The following is an 18,471-nucleotide window of genomic DNA, read 5'->3' as shown; positions in this document are numbered from 1 at the left end:
TGATGTTTGTTCACAAACGTTCTCCAGTGATTCGCAGAACAGCTGGATTTATCCTGGGATTGGATTGCACACAAGTGGACTCCATTTATGAATTAGATGACGTCTGAAGGTACTTGATTGCACTGGATTTTAATTAGGGGCATCAGAGTAAAGGGCTCAACATGGAATCATTTTGCTTAAACTTCATAATTATGCGAAACGGTGTGTTGGCCTCTCACACGAAGTTCAAATAAATTACATTTGTAGTTGTAATGTGACACATTGTGGAAAAGTTCAAGGGGTATAAATCCTTTTGCAAGCCACTGTATGTGCAGTGAATCAGTGTGGGATTGAAACATCTCGCCACAAATACTCTGAAACTCTTAATTTGACCGAACCTGCCTAGTCAGGGAACAAATTATCATTCATGAACGTCTGGCTCGATACTGTCTGTCTGCTCCGACAGGAAACGGCTCATATCTCACAACAGTCCCTGTACTTGGGCAAAGGTCAGCTTGACAGCGATGCGTGCCACGCGCTTATGTGTAGGAATAAAACAAGGCAGGGCACGGCGGCGAATGGCCTTTCCTGGTTTGACAAACAGCTCAGATGACCTTTGTGGGGAGTTCAGTTCAAAAATGCTAAGTAGTTGGCTTTCCTGAAAACTGGCAGTCATGTCTGTGTGCAGGTGACGGGCTGCCGCCAGAATGATTGTATGCAATGAGAAAAAAAAAAAAAAGGATGTGTTGCCTTATTAGTGTCTCCAGGAGCTAATTATAGTGCCGGGATGTGTTTCATTGTCCATCATGGCCTTGCTCATACATGCTCAGTTAATGAAGACCGCTGTATGGGAAAATGTGATGGCAGCAGAGGAGGAGATACTAATAATAAAACGGCTGCTAATATTGTAACTGTTTCAATGGCCTGCATGATTAGTTTTTCTCCTGTTGTGTGAAGGATAATGTGTGGCTGACACATTTTGCAATCTCCATTTTATATCAGCCCATTTGACAAACGGTGGAATAATATCCTCATCTGGAATTTTTAAGAAATAATGATAATGTTATCTCATTTTTCACAACTGGTCATTCTGAAAGGGCTCAATGAGGAGGATTCAATAATAGGCATCACAGCCATGACTGAATACGTGCATGCAACACACATAACAGTCCATCATGCATGTCAATCTGACAAATAACCAGAAAGTCTCAAATTAAACTGTCTCTACCTGTCACAGCTTTTCTGAGAGCCCATCAACACTTAATTGAAGTCTTTAATCCCAGAAAGATACTTGTGAATTGTGAATTTATCCATGTTTGATGCTTGTTTAATCGAAGTTAGGCTCACAATGAGCTGAAATCTATCACAGAGCTAAACTTCACAGTTTTACGTTTTAATTAAACTGGGAAGCTCAATATGGATTGTCTTTTCCCCCAAATGATCTGATTAACTAAATATGACTAATTTCAATGACTGGTAAGCAATATAATACTGAGTTCTTGGGGGTTGTCTTTTCTCAGTATGAGAGGTAAAATTCCTCTATTTGATAAAAATTATTATTTTTTGAATTACTTTAAGTGTAATTGAGACAAATTGAAATAAGCTTTAGTGGAAATGTTGACGTTTTAAATTAAATGCAGTTATCTTGCAGCAGAGGAGTGACTTGTGTTTTTATTGCCTGTTGATCCCATAGCCATTGAGAGTAATAATTCATAATGTGAAAAACTTTGTGAAGTGCAGCATTCAAATGAAATGTAACACTGAGTGTGAGGGGTGTCATCCTCCGACACTTCCTCTTTTATGGCGATGAAGCATACAGTGTCGCAGTGAACAGGGTTCGCGCTAAAACTTTGTCCCCTCTCAGCACGAACCACAACAACTCGGCTGACGTCAGTAACAACTTCTCTCATGCAGAGTCATTCAGAGGTTAAGTGTGGCTTCGAGCACAAATTCAACAAGCACTGGAAATGATTGCATAGAAATTTACAAGTGGGAAAAGATGACTGGGGGAGGGCAGATTTAAAACTTGAGGAGTTTTCGCGGCATGGTCAACACCATTTTTGTGAAAGTAGCATAATTGGACCATCAGGGCCATCAGGCACATTTACCATGTTAACTGCTCAGAATCACACGTTCAATTTGCTTTAATCAGACAAAGTAGCAGGCATTTGTTGTCATCAATGGAGCCTTCCCTCTGCCAGCTGTTGAGCTTGTTTTGTTCTTTAGCTTGATGCATTATGCAAGTCACCTTGAGAATCACTTTTATTACTAGAGAAGGGCGACCATAAGTTTCATAAGTGTTTTCTAATGGTGTCTCATGCACACAGTGAAGATGAATTTATTACAGCTCATTTCCCACCTTTCACACTTCGCCCTATCAATCACTGACATGTTTTATTCTTCCAGAGACTCAAGCAATAGTCCATCACTGCAAACATGAAGCCTTAACAAGGTCTTGTCACAGTATCGGCTATTATTTCACTGCACCCACACTGTGCATGTTTTTCTTTTTTAATATATCAGCAATTACTGTCAATCACCTGACCTGTACAGGGAAATCTTGGAGTTTTGAAACCCTAAACAAATGTCACCATCACATCCATGCCTCCTTAATTGGATTGCATTTGGACTCCATTAACGGCTACTATGACATAAGTGCATGCAGTTTCATTTTCCTGTGAAATGCAGATCAAACAAATGGAGGAAGTATTCGTTTCACATGTCCTGAAATCAGCGGGTTACCCATTCTGTGTTTTGCCACCTGCTGAATGAACAAATATATGCAAATTGTATCATGGCCAGCCAGTAAACACACAACAATCTAAATTAGATCCATTTATCAAAAGAGGCAGCGGGAGATAGTGCTATCAGTGGGCTGAAGTAATGAAGGGCTTTAGTTTGTGGAAAGAACTTCAGGATCTTAACCTTTAGCCAGAGGTCTCCATTACAGAGTTAAGCTTTCTTTTCCATCCCAGTTTTTCACCGAGATGAGAAGATGATCTGCAATTCCTCCGTCACCGACACGGTTGCTTACTGCTCTCACAGGAGGCGGCAGGTAAACAAGCACTGAGCCTTGAAAGCCCGCTTTAACGGCCCCTTTTCACGGCAGGCAACGCATGAGTAGCGGCAGCCGCGGTAAATAATGTCTGGGGAGCTGATATCTGATCAAAAGGCACGACGCATGTCGAAGCAGGTGCAGATTTGTGGGGAGGCGGTGTTGCAGAAATATGGATGATTCAAAAATGGGAGAAAACCCAGATAAATAAAACACATTTATGCCAAGCGATGGAGATGAACATGGAAGAGTGTAGTGGAGGAAGTAGAGACTGAAGCAGCCAATCAAATATATGCATCTATGACATCACAATCGGCTAGAGGCGACCTTATTGTGTTGCGGTGAGATGTCATTCTTCATTCAGAATGAGCTTTCACATTATCACTCATTGGTATCCGGCCAAATCTGATAAATATCATAATGATGGTGATGATGACGACAATAATAGGGATGGTGACTCGTCTTCCCACCAACAGCATTCAACTTGACACTGTAGAGGGTAATGTCGTGTATTTAGAAGCTGTGAGTAATTGAGACAGCGGGACGACAGCCAGCAACAGGACTAACCACAAAGAGCTTTGACAAACGTGACCTCAAGGGTCAGTTAAAATCAATAAAGTGCTTTATAAAACTGTTTTTGGTAATAGGCTGTAGTAATAGCCCACCCAGAGTGAAGCGATGTAAGACTTGATCCAGACTGTTGAGACACTGGGGAGATTGTATCAGGGAAGATTCTGGGGGTTTCTTACTATTTATTTGGCGAATGATTCCTCAAAGGGCAGGAGTGTCGAACAAAATCAAACATGCAGATCTCACGATCTACTTTGGGGACTCTGGAAGGGCGCACGCTCTCATAGATGTATGATAGCATGAGGGTTAACATGCTCCCTCCCGACAAAAAGATCCTGGTTGAAGTACACATCCAGGACTGTTGGTAGTTCAGATTGCAAGTTCTCCCTTTGCAAGTCTGTGTTTTCTTCGCATTAACCAGAAACATGTGTGTAGAATTAGGTTTACTTAAGACTCCAAATGGGCCTTTTAGGTTTGTGGGTGAAGACTGGTTAACCACTACACTCTTTCACTAATTTGCCAGTTGGGATTGACACCATTTCATCAAGACTTTGTTCAAGAACGTGGACAGTAAAGTGTTTTTGAAACCAGTTTTATAAGGTTTTGTTAGTTCGGATCATTGTAAAACGCAAGTATGTTTTTTTTAATGCTACTTTCAGGTCAAAGTATCCCATCATCCAACAAGAAGCTGCAGGTTTGGTGTCTTATTTAATGTTTTACAATTATTTAAAAGTTGTACCAGTGTTTATGTAACATACACAAAACACACCCCGAGCCTGTGGATCTTTTGGGGGTAAATATTGCTTAGACATTTGGGTTTTTTTTTTTATAAAAAGGGAATGAATGCGTCTTACCAAGCCCCAGTCCGACGATGAGCCGCCCCGTCAGAAGCACCTCTTTGCCGGGGGCGGTGCTCAGCACGATCCCCCCGACAGTGAAGAAGAAGCTGGCCAGCAGGATGCACACCCTGCGCCCGAACAGCCCGTTGAGGAAGCCGCCCAGCAGGGCGGAGAGCGCGGCCGCGGCCACAGTACTTGATATGAGCAGCTCCTGCCACAGCGAGCTGAGCTCCAGCTCGCGCTTCAGCAGCAGCATCGCCCCGGAGATCACCCCGGTGTCGTAGCCGAACAGGAACCCGCCGAGGGCGGAGAAGACGGCCAGGACGTACACGAATCCGGGCGTGACATCCTGCTGGAACTGCTTGCGGGCAGCCCTCTCCAGATCCCCGGTGGAGGTGGAGGAGGCGGCGGCTGCTGCTGCTGCTGAGGCGGGCGCGCCGGCGGCGGAAGAGGAGGACGCTCCGGCCGAGGCGCCCTGGCTGCTGATGCTGGCGTTGGACGGAGCCTTGATGAGGCTCCGCTCTCCGCCGTCGTTCACTTTCTTCCACCGCTCGCCCATCAGGTTGCTCATACTCCGGAGATTGTAGTCATGGTCGCCCTGCTTTCGCGACATATGGGAAACAACACAGGAGAGGGCGGAGGAGTTGTACTGAGACGCGTAAAAGAAAAAAAAAAAAAACAATTAAAAAAAAAAAACAGAAAACCCCCTAAACACGCAATCTTCTCTGCCACTTGGACACACTTTCAAATGCGGTGCAAAGTTGTTCTCCAGGCCGGAACCTGATCAGAGCATCTCATCCCAGTGGTCCTGATGGGAGAGTTGGAGCAGAGTGAGGAGGAAAGGTGGAGAGAGGAGTGGAGTGTGGAGCTCCTCGTCACCATCAGCGTCGCCGTGACGCAAGGAAAACATTGTTTTGGCTGCGTACAGTCGGGAGTAAAGCATCAACTGTTCATGGTTCATGGGAATAAATGTTATATTATTATTATTTTCATTCTAAAATGATTATGGTAACAAAAACTAAATAAAACAATCCCACAGACGTGCGATAGAGCACGTGGGTTCCTGCAATGCTTTGGTGACTCAAATGACAACATTTTTATTGATAAAAAATATATTATCGCAACAGTCTTGATTGAAAAACTTGGAACATACTTCCCTCTATAGGACTAATGTTAGTGTTACACAGTGATCAGACAGAGCAGAGCCCCCTCAGTTAATCGTCTCGTCAAGGAAGTTATATCGATTGAAGTGGAAATGCTTACGATTTCCCAAAGGCCATGACTTCCAGGGATTGATTCCCCCAAAATTTGGAAGACGTTCACTTAATAAATACATCATACCACCTTCAATCAAAAATGTTTGGAAACTGTCCCAATTCATCCATACTCACCTTCTCTTGAACGATCCAGTCGGGCTGGAGCCATATTTACATATTGCAAACGTTTAAAAAGTATTTATCTTGCTATGTTGCGCCTCACATCAATTCTTATTTTCATCCAATCTCAGCTGAGCATGGGTGCAGGCAGGGTACACACATAGACTATCAATCACACACACACACACACACACACACACACACACACACACACACACACACACACACACACACACACACACACACACACACACACACACACACACACACACACACACACACACACCTGCAGGTAAATGAGAGTCATCAATTAACCTCAGAGACGTGCATCTGGACTGTGTGAGGAAACATGCAGTCGAAAAACACATAAGTCCCGAGCCCAACCTGGATTTGAACTTCTCACTATGGTGCAAGAGTCCTAATCACTAATTCTTGAGTGACCTGGCGCATGCAAGTTTTAAAATGACAGTAATTTCATAATATATTATTTTCTGTTTGGAGAGAACATTCTGGGCTCCACCCACGGGGACAACACGAGAACACGCCCTCACATATTGTCTATTATAGTACGACTCTGGAAAAGTGGAATATAGAAAAGATAATGGTTTTTCAGTTATTTATAATGTGTTTAATGAAATGTATGTGCAATAAATCCAAAATATATGCAAGTTTCACTGTTTGAATGAAATTAAGGGGAATTAGTTTCATTGTGTTCACGTTTGTTGCGATGTCAAATCACTCAGAGAACCTGAATATGCAAACAAAACTCTTTGCTTGGACACAGTTTACCACTGCGACATTAAACATCATTAAATGTTCCTTAAAACAAAACGTTCGCGTGTGATGGAGAGGATCAATATTTGGAGTCTGGTGTTGCAGAAGGAGAATAAGTAAGCTTTTGTCTGTTTCTGATTCGGAAATTAACCTGGCGACAATGGATGATTTCTCCCCAGTATTGATGTTTAATGATGGCAAATGTTCCAGCTATTGATCGACCTGACACCAAAGAGCAAATCAGTGTGAAGAAGCCCCTATTGCAATAAAGTTCTGCCTTGAAAACTATGTATATATAGATAGTTGGATAAAATAACACTTTTCATGCTTCTGCTTATAAAGAGAATAAATCAAAGATGTGATGACTCCCCCTACTGGCTGTTCCTGGTAGTATAAACTTATGTCAAGTATGCAGACATTGATTTTTAATAAACATTTTTCGGCAAACATGTAAGCACGGTGTATTCATCAGAAAGTACAGAAAAGCCTTTTATTCACTTCCACACGTGAGGCACGTTATATATATATATATCCTTTGATGGTATAAAAAAAATCATAGCTTATGAATAAATATTCAGAGAAATACATAATCTATAGTTAAGTATACTCAAACACTTATAAAGACACGCATGTACATACCTCATATATTTAATTAACGTGCCTGAAAAAGGGTGGGAAGAAGTCAAACTTAGCAAATTCTACCCCTTACCCAATATTCGATAGTTGTACTTTATAAATATCTTTCTGTATTAAAAATATAGTATTATATATGCAAGTATATGCAGTAAGAATGCTATGTAATATGACTTACATATATATATAGATACATACCATACAATATACACACACGTACATATACGAACACATATATACATACACAAACATATATAAAGAACAGATACGTTTTGCTCCCCTTTCTCTCTTGGTTCTGAAGCACGACGGTCAGAGTGAGGATTTGTAGGTGTTGTCCCAAACTCCCGCACAGTAATTCAAATATAGAAGTATTAATGAACAGTATTGGATATGTAGTGTTTTAGAAAGAAATCCTCAAAGAAAAGTACATTTTCAAGTTACTTGGCAAATGTTTTCTGGCGGCCATGGCCCCCAACATGAGTGCAACAGGTCTATATTCAGCCTGGTCTTCCTCACATCTTCATCCTGCCCAGGCTTGTTCGAAAATTGACAATCAGCAATTTAAGATGTTTACAAGAGTCATTTTCAAACATTCATCATGACAATATTAAGACTACCTTTGTGTTGTACGTGCATGAGGGAGTGGGACATTTGGAGTCTCTGGGGTGTTTGTGTTTTTAGCCGATGCAGGTGGAGTCTTCTTCTCTCGCTCCAGAGTTTCCTCTCCTGAAGCAGCAAGGTGGAGCTGTGATCCTGGTAGAAGGAGGATGACGATGGTGTGTGTGTGTGTGTGTGTGTGTGTGTGTGTGTGTGTGTGTGTGTGTGTGTGTGTGTGTGTGTGTGTGTGTGTGTGTGTGTGTGTGTGTGTGTGTGTGTGTGTGTGTGTGTGTGTGTGTGTGTGTTCTCTGGAAGGATCCTGGGTGGATTGTAATCTTGAAGCTGAATCTCTCGACTGTGAAACTGTATGAAAAGTAATATTTGACCTATCTGTGGGTTATCACTGCTGAGTGTTTATTTTATTTCATTTTTCATCTTTTCAACCGGATGAGCTGGACGACACTGCACAGGTGTGGAATGCACACAACATAAGGCCTCGCGGTCGACCAAATGTGACGTTTGCTCTGCCTGAACTCTGCGGGACGAGAGATTGTTTCGTGCCTTTCTGAGAACTTTGAGCCTCATTGTGACTATTTTGTCTTTTCGTAGATATTATTAGTTTATATGTGTCTATTTTGTGATAATTTTTCTGCCAATTTGTACCAAATTGTGTTATTCCACACCTCTGATATGTATTTTTTGCTCTCTATGTCTCTTAGGTCTTCAGCATCACTGTATGTTTTATATTTCTTTGTGTTTATCTTGCAGCTTTATGCGCACGTTTTATTTCTTTCTGCTATTTTTATGTCAATTTGTTTCTCTTTGTGATTACCTTGTGTTTTTGATCATTTTCCAGGTCACGTAGAAGCTTCATTTGAACCTCATTTTTAGTGGTCACGTTGTCCGTTCTGTCCGTTTTCTATTCTCTTTTGTCATTTAGTGACTTGTTAAGGCCACTTGTGTGCCCAGTTGCCCTGATCACTAATCTGTCAATGAATGGAACACATTTCCTCAAATGATAGCGGAAGGTTGGAACAAAGCTTTCAAGTCTCAGCCAGTTAATCCTCGGTACCTCGGCAGCAAGCTTTCAGAAATATATATATATATATATATAACGGTCTGTGGGGCTTTCCCCTCGCTGTAAAATAATTAACTACATCCTGGTTCATGCACTCTGCTGATTTACGCAACATCTTTTCTTTTTTTTCTTATTTTCCACTGTGGCTTTGTCCACTGGGGTTGAGCAGTTGAAAGTAAGCATCCTTTTGTTCGTGACACAATACCTAATATTTCACCAGTTAGTAAAGAGGTTGGAGACATTTGACAGATTAGCTTTCTTCCTCTGTGTATATTCCTTCTTAGTTCCTTGTTGAAAATCTATAAAAAGAAATACAGATATTTACCCAGTGCTCGTATTTCCCGCAACTCCTGTTTAAGGAAACAGGTTTGAAGAAGAAAAAAAAAAAAATAGACTCAAGTTTCAAAGTTTCCTTCAACAGTTGTCGGTCAAACTGTGTTTGTGCATCCACTCATGTGTGAGTTTCTTTACCAAGTTTTTTTTTTTTTTTTTAAAGCAATCTCTTTCACTCACAATTTCCCACGGGACTACATGTCGGGGGGGGGGGGGCTGTTATAATACCCAGGGAGTAGATTTCTTAAACCGTTAAAGCAACATGATAATCACAGTGCTTGAAAGCCGTCTGGTTTCCCTGCGCCGTGTGATCACTTCCTTGTTTTTCCTAATTATTGTTTTGATGAATGTTTAATCAGATTTTTGTTTGAGTTCCGTGCTTCACTGACAGAATTTGAAGAGGGAGTGAGTGAGTGAGTGAGTGAGTGAGTGAGTGAGTGAGGGAGGGAGGGAGGGAGGGAGGGAGGGAGGGAGGGAGGGAGGGAGTGAGTGAGTGAGTGAGTGAGTGAGTGAGGGAGGGAGGGAGGGAGGGAGGGAGTGAGTGAGTGAGTGAGTGAGTGAGTGAGTGAGTGAGTGAGTGAGTGAGTGAGTGAGTGAGTGAGTGAGTGAGTGAGTGAGTGAGTGAGGGAGGGAGGGAGTGAGTGGAGCGTCTTACGTGTGGAGGATGCCTATATAAGCCCGGCGATGGGCTGCAGGTGCACTTCCTCCTGGTTTCATCTGCTCTCCTGCAGCACCGGGCAGCATGACCCCGGGGCAGTGGACGCTGACCGTCTGCCTTTCACTGGCCTCAGGTAACCAGCAGCCGCTCCATTTACGCATCTGGAAAACCAAATAACAGCTTCAGTCAAATTGGACAAACTCAACCTGCATATTTGGTGAACGGGTTTTAAACTGGATTGTATGATTTGAGGTGGATTTGCCATAGAAATGCATTACTGTGGTATTTGTTTCATGTAGAAACTTCATTACAATAAAAAAAGGAATAAAAAGACATGAAAATACATTTGAATATGTTTTTTCATTGTTTTGTGATATGATTTTATACATTCTCTTTATTCCAGTTATTAAGTTTTATGAAAAGACAAAAAAAAAAGAAGTTTTTTTTCCACTCAAACAATCAAGAAAATATTATGAACATACTGATGTAACTCTTTTAAAAATTATAGGATGGCTTTAAGGAAAATAATCAACCTTCCAGCATTTTCGATTTTCTTTCATTTCCCTTGAACTTATTAGTCTTTATACACGTATTACTAAAGAGTATTTAGAAGAAATGGTTGCACTCTGCAACCGATAGCAAGGTTAGAACTGGTATGAATTAAGATGTCATCCTTCCCCAGCTTACATTACAACGTATTCATAGAATGACAAGGACGTTATCAGAAATATTTCACTCTACTTTTACCATGTTCCTGATTTGATTATTTCCATGATTTTTCATTTAATTTTACTCGCTGTTGTCTTTTAGTTTTTGAAAAGACTGGATCTATGACAACAATAGAGACACAGAAATGTAAGTACAAATAAATAATCAGTTTTACATTATTTATTTGCTCTAATCAAACTTTTGAACCACCGTTTTTCACAGCCATCTATAATACAGAAAATGTGGTTATTATAACATCAGAAATTCGATTTATGTCTTGTAAAATACATTGAGACTAAGCAGACATTTGTTACTATTAACACAATTATTAAGTTATCAGATGATTATCTGTACCGACAGTATAATCTTTTATTATAGTATTACTAAAAGTGCTCGTCTATTGTCTCTTTCTTAGTCGTATTGAAGTAAAAAGACATTTGAACCCTTGCAGATACTTGCAAGACGTTCGGCAGCGGCGTCGTCAAGCCCTTCAGTGGGTCATATTTCTATGTGTCGTCCAACTGCCCGTTCACTTTCACCCGCTTCACCCACAACCGGGTCGAATGTGACATCACCATACGGCGAGGGGCCAGCGGGCTGCTGGATCACGTGGAGATCATCATCAACAAGATCAAGACCGTCCTGCAAAATGGGAACATCTTTGTGGAGAGTAACAGGTTCGGCCGCAGACGTCAACATACCCAGAACCCGGTTTTTCAATCATGTCAAAACATGGCGAGATGAAGCTTTTTAGAAGGACCATCATGGATAAAGAGGGATACGTTTGTACAATATGGTTTTGATTAAATCTCTATTTTGCAAAGACATTAAATCATTTGTAAATGTTTTTCAATGAGGTAATTAGTTTTACCCCCAACCCATTTCTTTCCATCACATTTTCTTCTTAAAATTTCTAAACTAGAATAATAATAATAATAATAATAGAAGCAAATGCAACCACCATGACTTTTTCTTGTTGCCTACCAAACACTTAAAAAAAAGACACCATTCTAAATCATATAATCTAATCTCAATACACTTTAATCAGCCACACATGGTTGCCACTGAGTGTTTTGCAGAGAGACGCTTCGTTTAGATTTAAATTTGGTTCATACTCATATCATCAGCGCCAATAAATTATTAGCTTTTATTAATGGAAACTGTGGTTATCACCTTCTACAATCTGATTTGAAGGCTGGAGGTTTATGAGCCAAGGAAATACCTATTCGGTTTTTGGTTTTTTTCCCCATCACAATTGAGGAAGTGAGGAGATGCATGTGTATTTGTTGGCAGCGTTTCTCTTCCATACGACCACACCTACCAGCACATTTTTCTGTACGGCATCTACACGAGGCTGAGGAGCTCCTTGCTTCCTCTGTCGGTCACCTGGCACACGGTACCTGGAGGAATCGACACTCTGTGGGTGAGAGGACACACAATCCCGAGGCACGCGCCTTCATTAAAAAGTTGCAGCGTTTCTGAAGCTTGCGTGTGATGTGTCGTGAAGGTGGAGCTGGAGCACGAGCTGAGCACGGGCATAGCCGGACTGTGTGGGAAGGACATTGTGGCAGGTATGATGAATAAATGGCCATTAAGCCCAGAGCAGGAAGTACAAAATAATTAGTTTTGCTGCAGGCAGCAATAAAACTAAATGTCGGAGTGTTTATCAATGAATATTAATTGCTCAATTGAACTCGTCTGTAGCTGCAAATGCAATAATGAATTAAGAAATGGCCAAGCAATTTGCACGGTAGTTTATATTAGGATCACAGTTTCATATTTAGAAGATTTGCTCTGTTTGCGTGCAAATTATGAACGCTGGACAGACATTCTAAAATGCATTGGAGGTCAATTTTAAATAAACCACACAAAAAGTAAGGAACTTTGTGTTTGGTAGATGATTTTTATTTATTTTTTTTTGCAACAATTGTTCTTATCTATGTATATTATACCAAAAAACAAACAAAAGAAAAATTAACACAGTACATCCTTCAAATGGACGTTTCTCACAAATGTCGATCCATTATTACAGCAAATAATCAGCTTTGTAATGGTGACTGAATTATTGACAATGCTGCAAAGAAATAATCCAAATAATTTCCCTACTTTTTGGGGGCGTTAATATACGCTGGGAGTTGAGGAAACACAGGGGAGACGCATCACACAATCAGTCACATGGAGGGAGGACCACACAGGAAGGACAAATAGGACGAGAAGGCGAACGTAGGTAATTACAAAATAAAAGAGGAAGAATGAAAACAGACAGGACTAAGATACATCGGGGGTACTGACAGCCTGTAAGACGGAATAAAGACATTTTCAGTCTCTTCTCGTGAGTTTTGGCCACGTCTCTATGAAAACCCTTGGCTTCTTATCAGCGTGCCGAGTTAATAATAATCAATGCTCGCTGTTTATCAATGAATGTCGTCTCGTAGAAAATCAGGAGCTATATATGTCTTGATTTCCACAACGGTTTTAAATCAAGACGACACACTTTCAGTGTATAGCTGTAATAGTTTTAAAACAAAATACCAAAAAACCAAGATTCCTAAGAAGAAACTCAAAGGGACATTGTTTTTCAGAGGCAAATTCAACATTGTGTGAAAATGCATCAGTTCATAAGGTTTGTAAGTTTTTGTTGAGCTGCATGTCATGCTAAATAATTATAAATACAAAATGTAATTAAAATGTGCTTATAAAGTATTATTTCATGGGATTTTTTAAAAATGTTGTTTTGATTTTCAGAGAACAATCAGCAGCTGATTGCAGAAAGTGCACTTTCGGAGGACACATGTCAAATCCGAGATCCCATACAAGCAGTGAATCAGGTATGTTGATTATTGTCGTCACTATTTTGCTTTTTAAAGAATGGAACATTTCTTGGTAGGGAAAAGATATCAATAAATGATTTCAAATGACTCTTTGCATGTTTTTTTATTTAAATACAGTAAGTTTTACATAAAACAAATACAACTGTCACATTTATGTTGCCTGTATTTCCTTGATCCTGAACATACTGGTCATATGATAACAGAGTAAACAGTCCACTCTGTTGCTGTTTGCAGATTTGCAGACACTTCTTTTCCTTCACGTTGGACTGTCTGCAAGCCCAAATACCTTTTCATATCAGAATCTGCGAATGGAATATTCACAGCTTCGAAGAAAGCGAGCACGTCGGCTGTGCTTTGTACAAGGAGATGGCCAACCACTGTGGAAACACCAGCTATATTTGGAGCACATGGAGATCTGTGACTCAATGTGGTACAGGACTTTCACTCATTGCCTCACACTCGTTTAAATGTATTGTTCTTTTGCTATTAGGATTCACTTGACATTCCTTGTTCTTGCCGTTTGATGTGATTGGCGTGTTCCTGTTGGGGAATAGCTGAGCCGACGTGTCCGGGAGATTTAGTTTATATGGAGCAGGGCGCTGCCTTTGTTCCTACCTGCTCCAACCCAAACCCCAGGGTCCCCAACCAGGATGTTACCAGTACCTGCGTTTGCCCCGACGGTGAGGACGGTCCACCCGTGTGACTGTTGCTCGGCCCATTTGAGCCTAAGCTCAAGAGCTCTAACCAAACTGTCTTGTAGGTAAGGTGCTTAATGATCGTGCAGACACCTACCAGTGTGTGAAAGTGTCCGCCTGTCCCTGTGAGTTCGCTGGTGGGACGTACCTAACAGGGGAAATGAGACAAACCAAATGTCAGTCATGGTAAGCGAATGGAGGAGAGGATGTCAGGATTAAATGGAATGACTTGCAAATTTAAAATCCTAAGCTGATAAAAGAAACATTTTCTCGGTTTGTAATTCAAATTCCTCTCCTCAGTGTGTGTGATGGAGGGAAGTGGACTTGCTCGGAAAACTTCTGCCCGCCCAGGTGTCTCATTGAAGGACAGTATGTGACCACATTTGATGGGAAACAATACATTGTTCCTGGTAAATGTACCTACATGGCTTCAAAGGTACAGTTTCCTTCTCAAATTTAATGAGTAACATCAATCCAAACTTGCTTGTCTGTCATATATTAAATGTTTTTTGTTTTTTTTATGACTGAGCAGAGCTCCGACTGGACGGTAAAGATCGAGTATTCTAAAAAAGAAGCATCTCTGAATATGGTCACTCTCCAGCTTTATCAGGTACAGACTGTATGTTAAGGCTGACTACATTAACGTGCAGAAGGAGAATGACCTATAATGTATATTCTTTGTAATTAATCGGTAGGAAACTTTTACATTTGCAAACAACATGGTGAGATTTGGAGACCAGGACATTACTGATCTTTATCAGTCAGGTAAGCATAAAAAAAAAGCAACCAAAAAAACTGACCAGCTTCAGTTTGGTTACGTATGCAATGAAATGCTAACCGGTCTGTGCCTACTGTCAGATCATGCCTGGGTTTTCTGGCAGTCCTCGATCTACGTTCAGGTCGAAACATCTTTTGGTATGAAGCTTCAAGTCCAAGTGTCTCCCAAAGTCCAGATTTACATCACACCGCCAGCAAACCACACAGCCATCATCTCAGGTCAGGAAATAACACCTTCTACTTCTCCTCTCCATCTTTTTTTTTTTTAGCTCCCCACAGCCATTCTGAACCTCATATGACAACTCAGAAAGCCTCACAAAGGGGATCAAGAACCGTTGCTCTATAATGTGATCTCTTTGGCTTTGTGATGATACCCAGGCTTTCTTTCAGGTCTGTGTGGAAACAGCAACAGCGACACCACTGACGACTTCACCACCAGCAGCGGGATCATCGAGAACTCAGCTCAGGCTTTTGCTCTCTCCTGGAGTGTGGGCACATGTGCAGTGAACATACCCCCCACCTGCATCAACACTGACAATGGTACCAGTCCATATAATACGAGCCTGGGAAATAGTTATTAGGCTTTTGTTAAGCACTTATTGAATGGAGTAGTACATTTTAGGCTGATTTGTCCAATTCTTTGGTCTTTGTATTTATTTATTTTTTGTAGAGATATTTGCGGATGAGAAGTGTTCTGCGTTGAACCACCCCACCGGGATATTTGCTGAGTGCCATGGATATATCCCAACTGATCAATACCATACAGTGAGAACACTTTTACCCGCCTATCACATCTTAGAAACTCCCCCGATATTTACAGAGTTGACCTAATGAATAAAAACCCTGAAATCAAACTGATCGCCATTTCCAGGCTTGCATCCAAAGAACCTGCAACTGCGGCAGCAATCTGTTCCAGTGTCTGTGTGTTGCTTTGAGCAGCTACGCCAACGCCTGCAGCCGACTGGGGGTTCACATTGGGGACTGGAGAAAGGCGACGAATTGCAGTGAGTACGGTTAAACTTGAGAAAGTTTCTTTGATTAATATGGCTCATAGTGGCAACTCTCAGAAAGTCAAGACAAATATAAAAGCGATGGTATATATATATATATATATATATATATATATATATATATATATATATATATATACCGTATATATATATATATATATATATATATATATATATATATATATATATATACCGTATATAGAGTATATGTACCTTTTTATATAATATAAAAGCTTTATTTTGCCCAAAGAACTGAAATGTCATGTAAATGTTAATGAAGGTATGAAATACGTTACAGGAAACTACAATAAGAGTAACAGGTATGACAGTTGCAGGCACTAACTATCTACTTGAATTTAACTTCAAAGGTAAAATTAGCATGTTATCTCACAACCAATCATGTAGTAATTTCCAATACTGTCATAACCACCAGTAAACATATAATTTTGGCAATTTTTAATGCAATAAAGCAATACTGTAATAATTTAGCTGTAATGTTAATTTAATAACTTATTAGATTATTGGTAGAACGTTTATACCATAATGGATCAATTATCCTATTACACTATTTGTAATATATGACATTATTAGCTTTATTACAATAAAAATGCCTAATTTCATTGGCCATTATTACATTCTTGGTCATCACAACAACAATACAATTCATCACCATTGATTCCCAAAACTACAAATAACAAAAGTTGTAATTTGACTTTCTCTGGAAGTTGGATATCTTCCAATGTTTGGTACTCTCCAAATCCCAGATAAATAACATGCAGCTTCACGGGGGATTTTAAAATGCAATTATTCAATGTATTTTATCAGGTCTGCCGGTGAAATATATTTGAGAGAGACAGATTTTATTCTCCTGTGATAAATAATTCAACATAGGAGGGGATGGAAGACCAGAGGGAGGAAAACGTCTTCTAGTAAATCACCTTCTGCATAATAAAAACTGCTCACTTACCTCAAGTCACGTCACTTAGAAATCAGTGCCTCATTATTTTTTCAGGTGATTAACAAAAAACAGCCAACTTTTACCTACGTGTACTCTTTCATCACAGTTTAAACAAAGTTATGACAAGTTCAATAAACTGCCTCCCAAAAATTTGAAATTAGGACACTGACCTGCTTTTCTGGGGTGTTTGTGAATTAGTGAATAAAAGAAATGGCAAGCTTTCGATTAAGTATATTGCACATGGCTGCCCCCTGCTGCTTCGTAGAGGGCATCGATGAATAAGTTTATGTTCTAAAAGAATTCTCTCCTAAAAAAGTTTTGCTGAAGCTGTAAATAAGTGTGACTCTGGTATCTCGTTTAACATCTATTCATTTGGATTAATTAGGTTGGATTTGTTAATCAGGTTATAGTCTGATGTTAGACTCAACAAGTTAATAATAACTATAATATAAGTGTATGAAAATTTTTGCTCCCAAAATCACACACAAATTTGTTCGATGGTCTCAGAATCTCAATATTGTGTCCCAGCTCTGCCGTGTCCAAAAAACATGGAGTTCTCCTACCAGACCACGGCCTGCAATCGCACCTGCCGCTCTCTGTCCGGGCCTGATCCCAGTTGTGGGTTGGAGAACGACCCAGTGGAGGGCTGTGGCTGTCCAGAAGGAACCCACCTGAACCAGGGACACATCTGCACCCCGAAGGCCGAGTGTGTATGTCACCACCACGGCGGCACCACACCACCGGGGCCTGTCGTTATAGATGGACGACAGTGGTGAGTTGATCGTTGCAGTTTAGTGGACTACATCCATAGCATTGCTTATTTAAAAATATATATATATTTACATTTCAAACCCCATCTTGTGTCTTCCAAAGTATATGTGAAAATGGAGAACTGCACTGTTCCAAGGATTGTGGCAAGTGACTATTCCTTTTTAAGAATTGATTTGTATATTTATTTTCATGTTTAGTTCAACAAAATAACACATTTCCAATCAGGTTTAAATTAGACTAGTTAAAGTAATGAAATCCCTGATACTGAAACCCTTTGTTTAATTATTTATGCCCTACCCATATTGGCTTTACTGAAGTAATTATGGCGTAAACTAACACGTCCGAAACAATAAATAACACACTGATGTTTTTGATCAGGTTGTAGTGATGGAAAGGTGTGTTTTCACTGCTCTGAGTATCCAGTTAACACGGCTCTGAAAACCTGCGACAGTCTCAGCAAGCCCCTGGTAGGTTTCTCTTTACACACACACATCAATCATAACATTATGACCACTAACAGGTGAAGCAAATAACAGATTATCTTGTCACGGTGCCTGTTGGTGGATATGTAACCAACGTTATGTACTTGAAGTTAATGTGTTATAATAAACTGGAAAAAGGGCTTGTGGGGAGTTTCTGGTCTGCTGTGGTCCAAAACTGGCCCACAAGTGGCTGCAGTCTGGCCCACACAATGACCAAGCAAATTGTAAAAATATTTTAAAAAAAAACACTGATTTATTATTTCAAGACAATTTCCTTAAGAGTAGCAATAGTTTCAAAGCCATGCTGTCAGTGTGAGTTTGTAAAAACCTGCTTTATTAAACAGCTA

General features: G+C 40.3%; 1 protein-coding gene across 1 annotated transcript in view; it reads right to left on the bottom strand.

The window, feature by feature from the left end:
- The window catches only part of LOC308126915 (proton myo-inositol cotransporter-like), a gene marked incomplete at both ends in the record, with an annotated part of 62,932 nt that extends 57,876 nt beyond the window's left edge, over positions 1-5,056 (bottom strand). Inside the window, one exon of the mRNA XM_080491610.1 lies at positions 4,459-5,056. Within this exon, the coding sequence (XP_080347736.1) occupies positions 4,459-5,056 (598 nt within the window). The remainder of the gene's footprint in view (positions 1-4,458) is intronic.
- Positions 5,057-18,471: the final 13,415 nt, after the last annotated feature.

This window comes from Lipophrys pholis (genome assembly GCF_963383615.2).
Source record: "Lipophrys pholis genome assembly, chromosome: 22".
Classification (NCBI taxonomy): Eukaryota; Metazoa; Chordata; class Actinopteri; order Blenniiformes; family Blenniidae; genus Lipophrys; species Lipophrys pholis.
Note: the sequence above shows the minus strand (reverse complement) of the source record. Positions and strands in the feature narration are given on the sequence as shown.